At 39.8% G+C, this 5844-nt stretch overlaps 1 protein-coding gene across 1 annotated transcript; it reads right to left on the bottom strand.

Moving 5' to 3' along the window:
* Window positions 1-2429: 2429 nt before the first annotated feature.
* LOC146746169 (uncharacterized) lies at window positions 2430-3542 on the bottom strand. Its single transcript, XM_085498191.1, has one exon. It carries the CDS (start codon window positions 3540-3542, stop codon window positions 2430-2432), a length of 1113 nt encoding a protein of 370 aa, XP_085354317.1.
* Window positions 3543-5844: the final 2302 nt, after the last annotated feature.

Below are 5844 nucleotides of genomic sequence, written 5' to 3' on the forward strand. Positions count from 1 at the left end.
TTTCAAGATCAGGATCTTCCAACTGAGCCTGTTGTAAATTTTCATCCGGATATTTCTCTGTAGAATTATTAATATTCTTTTGTCCTGCCCTAGTTATGTACACACGTAGATACCATCGAATCGCATTCTCTTCGGTTGGATCGACCATGATCTCAATATTAGAATGCGTACACTTTCCCGTATCCTTAGGGATGTCACAATCACCACTATTAGTGTCAGACCATTCAAAACCTCCAAGGTCCCACCCATATATTTGGGTCTAGATATTTCTGCACACCATCCAGCTCATCTTTTGAGGACGATGTACTCATACTTCTCACCATCTTCTTATCTCTGGCTGATAGTGAAATAACGTCATCTACGTCACGTACAAAACCAAACCAATTCTCGTGGACTCTGGAACAATATTTACATCCTCCACGTAAAAACTCATTGGAACTTAACGACGTAAGATGAACCACGCAGCATGTGGCGCACACGTTCTGCTTTCTCTTCATTCACGATGAATCCAATATTGCAATAATCCATACCTTGGTGAGTGGTTTGAAACACTTAGCTTTGGTTTCAAAACGTAGCACTCTGCTGACTGTGAATTCATAACGGAAGAGCATCGCCAGGCGATGGACGCGGGGCTTTTTGGCAACGACCGCAAACGTATCCGTGTCCAGCCATTGGTTGGCCATGTAGAGGTCAAAGTACGCGTTCTATTTTTACGTGTTAAGTTTGGCTCTTCCGTTTCACCCCCTCCGGAATGTTCTACTTTCGCACCCTAATCGCATGTTTTTCAAAAAAAACGTCGTAAAAACACAAGAATTAGTACAAATGTTCCTCTTTTGGGCGGATTATTGATAGAGAATAATTTCTTTATTGCAAAAATGCTGAAAAACCGTGAGTTATTTTTTTATTGGCGAAAAACTGCGAACTCGGCAAAATTGGTTGTACAACTTCCCTTTATCATATACACCCAGTGACACCGATGCCAGCTGACTGTGACCATAATGAGGCATGCCGACGATGGGAACTTGTTGCATCATAATTTTGTCACGTATGTGGGTGCGTGAATAAATCATGTTAATGAGGACGACCAGAGTTTATTTTCTGTCTGTTTTTCATGTATCGCCATTTGGATATGTTTATGTATTCACAATACTTTGTGAACATTTCACATCAGTAATAAAAGGTTTATTTGTTTCATAACCCTGTCTGCTATTCTTCAGTAATTACGATGCGATGTATCAATACGTGCGTGAACAAAATTATGCTAATGAGGTCATCGCCATCTTGGATTACAAGCGGTAGTTTTTCCCGGCAGTTTCGACTTGCACTGATCACGGTTACTAAAAAAGTAACCGTGCATTGATTACAATACTTACCATACTTTGTAGCCAAGTTCAGTGAGTAATACAACTTCATTCGCTGACGTAAAACAAATTTTATTCTTGAAATTCGACCCTGTGTCTTAGTGTTCCCACAGTTCTTGACCGAATGCTCACGTTTATTGAAACCTCGCATAAATCAAGAAATAAGTACGTGTACAAAGTGTACGAAAGCATTCCTTTATTTGACCTTATCATACGATCACAAACACAACTTTTTAAAATCTTTTTTGGGGTGGTCCTCGGGTAAGCGCCCACCCCCAATTTTTCCCGATTTTGTATGTTCAGGCCCCTGGGCGCGTGCCCAGGGTAATACGGTAAATGGATCCACTCTAGTCGGTAGAGCAAGTACTGGAGCTGATATCAATGCATTTCTTATTGCGTCAAAAGCAGCTTGTTGTTCACCCTCCCATTTAAAGGGTTTCTTATCAGTAATGCTATACAATGGGGTTGCTAATTTGGCAAAATCTTTGATAAAGCACCTATGATAATTTGCCAAACCCGCAAGTCATTCCACCTCTTTGGAGTTCCTTGGTACTGGCCAATCTCTGACTACATCAATTGAAGACTTTTCCAATTCCACTGTACCATTTTTTATGTTTCTACCTAGGAAATTGACCTCTCTTTGAAACAGCTCACACGTCTTGGGCTTAAGTTTAGGTTCATACTGTAGCATTCGCTTAAACACATTTTCTAGATTTTTGATATGATGACTGAAATCCAGACCCAACACTAAAATATCGTCCAGAAACGCTAACACCACATCCCATGTCAATCCTCTCAGCACCAACTCCATGATTCCGGCATAGGTGGCAGGCGCATTGCAAAGTCCAAAAGCCATTTCACGGAAATGGAATATACCATATTTGGTTGTGAATGCTGTTTTATGTTGACTGTCTGGTTCGATAGGCACTTGCCAATATGCTGAATTGGCATCTAATTTTGAAAACCATTTGTTACCTGTTAACGTATCTAGACATTCTTCTACTAATGGTAGGGGGAAAACATCTTTCACAGTGACATATTATTCAAAGCTCAATAGTCCACACACCATCACACTTTACCATCTCGTTTTCTTACCAGCACTGGAGCCGACGCCCACTCAGACACTGATGGTTCGATAACACCAGACTCCAGCATCTTTTTGAGATGTGCTTCTTCTTCCTGTACAAAGCAGCGAGGAGTTCTTCGTAGATGTTGTTTTATAGGGTTACTGTCGCTTGTATCAATGCGGTGTTTGATTGCCGAAAAATTTCCTAAATCAAAATCATCCACCGCAAATTCATCTTTGTAGCTACACAATAATAACCTTAATTGTTCTGTCTCGTGTGGATCAAGATGTGCACTAGAGCGTTGATACAATTCTTGAAGATGTTCAGGGATTTGCATAAAATCACTCCCATCCCTTGAACATAAAGGGATCTTTTCCACCCGTGTGTGGCAGACCAATTTCTCATCCTCCCCCATCATAGGGACCATATCGACTGGTACAGCGTTAGCTATTTCCCTACCAGGGCCCAATACCACTTCATAATTTGTTGGGTTCACCAAACAAACTGTTGAATTACTTCCACCACTATGTAGAGTTTTCATAGGCATTACCTCCAGATTGTTCAATGGCTCCAACATGCATAAACCCATATCAGTATTGATTTGACATTTCATTTTCACTGCATGGTTAGGGGGTATCTCAACCCTGGCAATTGAAATGACCCTATTTACCCTAGGGCTTGATTTGTTGACAGAAAATGTCATATGAATAGCCTCATTACCAAACTCCAATAGATTTCTATCCATCATTACTCGCACCTTGTTTGGTTGTAGAAAATCTAATCCCAGCAACATATCATCTTCAATCAGAGCCACATATACATTCATACCAATTTCAGTTTCACCTAAAGTTAGAGTAGCTGGTCCCACGATTGCTGCATCCATCTTAAGCTCCCTACAAGCTGTCTGCATTTTCACCTTTCGAATAGTGGAGGGTTTATTCTGCAATCGTTGAAACAGTCTATCTGAAATAATGGTTACCTCTGCCGCTGTATCTACTACCGCTTTAGTTGAGTACCCCTGTACTCTGATAGGTACAGAGTACATAGGTCCTGAGCTCAAACGGTATGTAACTACTTCTTTTACTTCCGAAATCATTGCACCCACATTCACCATAACATTACATGTCTTGGATTCCAAATCATCAGTGTTGGTAGATATATTATTCTCAGTGCTTATCGGAAGGCCTTTATTTTGTGACAGGGTCAAGCTTAGGCCTGATTCACTGACCCTTGTTCGTTTAAATCAACAAACTGGACCCTTTTGTTATCAGAATCTGACCTCCCAGTTAAATTGGGACAATCTCGTTTGACATGACTCAGACTACCACATGAAAAACATCCCCTGTTGGAAGGGGAAGGGGATCTACTACTGCTTCGCTGACGATTATTAAGCATACTAGTTACCCCTTTACCCCCTGGTCTCCATGGTATATCTTAATGCTGACATATGAGCCTCCAATCGTGACAAACGTACTTCAACACCATTAGGATTCTCCATTTTTCTATCTTCACGACCAAAATCATGCTTATCACGTGGCAAGTTGTTACTGAACTGTCTAGATGGAGAAAACTGTCGTTCTATAGCCTTTACGGACACTTCATCACCATTACCATCGCTATCATTGCCTTCATATCCAATCTCACGCTTGGTAGACTTTCCGTATATTGCTTTATTGATGTGCTGATACCAACGAACTTGATCTATTGAATCCTCTACTGTTTTAGGATGCTGGTTGGCTGCATACTGTCCAGCCTCTTTATCAGCACAGCCCTGACAGAACCTCATCACAGCTTGTTTATACATATGTTCATCTGGAACAACCGCATAAGCCTGTGTCGCCAGAGATAAAACCAGATCTGCCCAATCTTCCAGTGACTCCCCTCGTTTCTGTTTTGTTTGATGAAATTCAACTTGGGCAGTCTCTGGAAGTTCCCTGAACCCGAATCTCTTCTCCAATTTTTCTATCAATTCATTATAGCGGATCTCTGGATCCCAGTCTACCAATAAGGTGTAGTGATCACTAGCCTTACCTTCCAAGAACCAACACAGGAAGTCTTTACACACCAGATTAGACCACTGTTGAGCCTTCGCATACTTGGTGAATTTGATGAAAAAGGTACGCCATTTAGAACTCCTATCATACATCAAAGATTTTGGGATACTTGACGGCTTAGGAATGGCCACTGATCCTCCCCTGTGTTTCTTCTCAGCTCTTTCATAAGGGGAAATATTTTGTACTGGCGATTCAGATCTCTCCCCTGCCGAATGACTGCGATCATATTCTTTGTACACAGGTGCCTGGTCTGATCTATTTCCTCTCGATTCACCCTTATAATGATATGAAGGGGGGAGCTATCTTCCCTTTGTTTAGGGAATAATGATGTAGGAGTGAGATATTTGTTTGGTACCTGATTTTGTCTCCTAATTACCCCTTCCATCCTTTCTTGGAATTTGGAGTTCTCATCATGTCTCCTCCTTTCTTTCTCTCTCCTCTTCCTCCCTACTGTTTGAGGGATAATGGTAGTCTCTGTGATAATCTTCTCTACCACTATAGTCACGATTGAAATGACGTTCATCTCTTTTATCCCTCTCCAAACTTCTATCCTCATCTTTGTCATCTTCTCTATCACAATAACTTCTTCTTTCCTCCTCTAATACACGGTCATACCAATCATCAGGGGTTTTAGGATGATCTTCTACAATGTTCCCAAAAGCAATCAATTCCCTCAGCTCACCTTACACTTGAAAATATCTTCCAACATTGCCATGGTCAATTTTCCATTCTCCTCTCTCAACTGCATTATTCTGTCTGCTGTTTTTTGACCCACTCTGGGCAGACGTAACAATGTATCATAACTACAATCATTGATATTAATTTTCCTCAACATTTTGAAACAAGAAATAAAGTTTAAAGATAACACAGTACAATTTTAAAACATAATACCCGTATAACAAGGGTAAACATTTAAGTACAATCAGAAAATATCAATGATGAACCCTTAAAATCTAGATTTAAGTATTCTAAATATTTCCTAAAAATACAGGAAAAATAAATACTATAAACCTCCGACTAAATTGTGAATGACACACAAAAAATTAAAATGTGATAACATAACAATATACACAAAAATAATTAATATTGCAACCCTTAAACAGTACTAGGGTCTGAAGAAAATATCTCCTAAAAATGATGGAGAAAAAAGTATAATGGTGAAAAATATTCTACTCAAGTTGTTAAAATTATTCCCTCACAATGTAAAGGAAACGCTTACAGTAAATTGACCTTCACTGTAATGTAAACACTCGCAACCTAAACAGTTCGTTTGTTCAATAACAAAAAGAAATCAAACAAAGAAAGACTACTACACAATGTGTACAAAGATATTCAATCACAGCTATGAAAACTAGTTTACAG

This window comes from Saccoglossus kowalevskii, chromosome 4, assembly GCF_978046115.1.
Source record: "Saccoglossus kowalevskii chromosome 4, keSacKowa6.1, whole genome shotgun sequence".
NCBI classification, from domain to species: domain Eukaryota; kingdom Metazoa; phylum Hemichordata; class Enteropneusta; family Harrimaniidae; genus Saccoglossus; species Saccoglossus kowalevskii.

Excerpts from the sequence above, each read along its gene's own strand:
- LOC146746169 (XM_085498191.1), bottom strand. The coding sequence starts at position 3,542 with ATGGTGAATGTGGGTGCAATGATTTCGGAAGTAAAAGAAGTAGTTACA.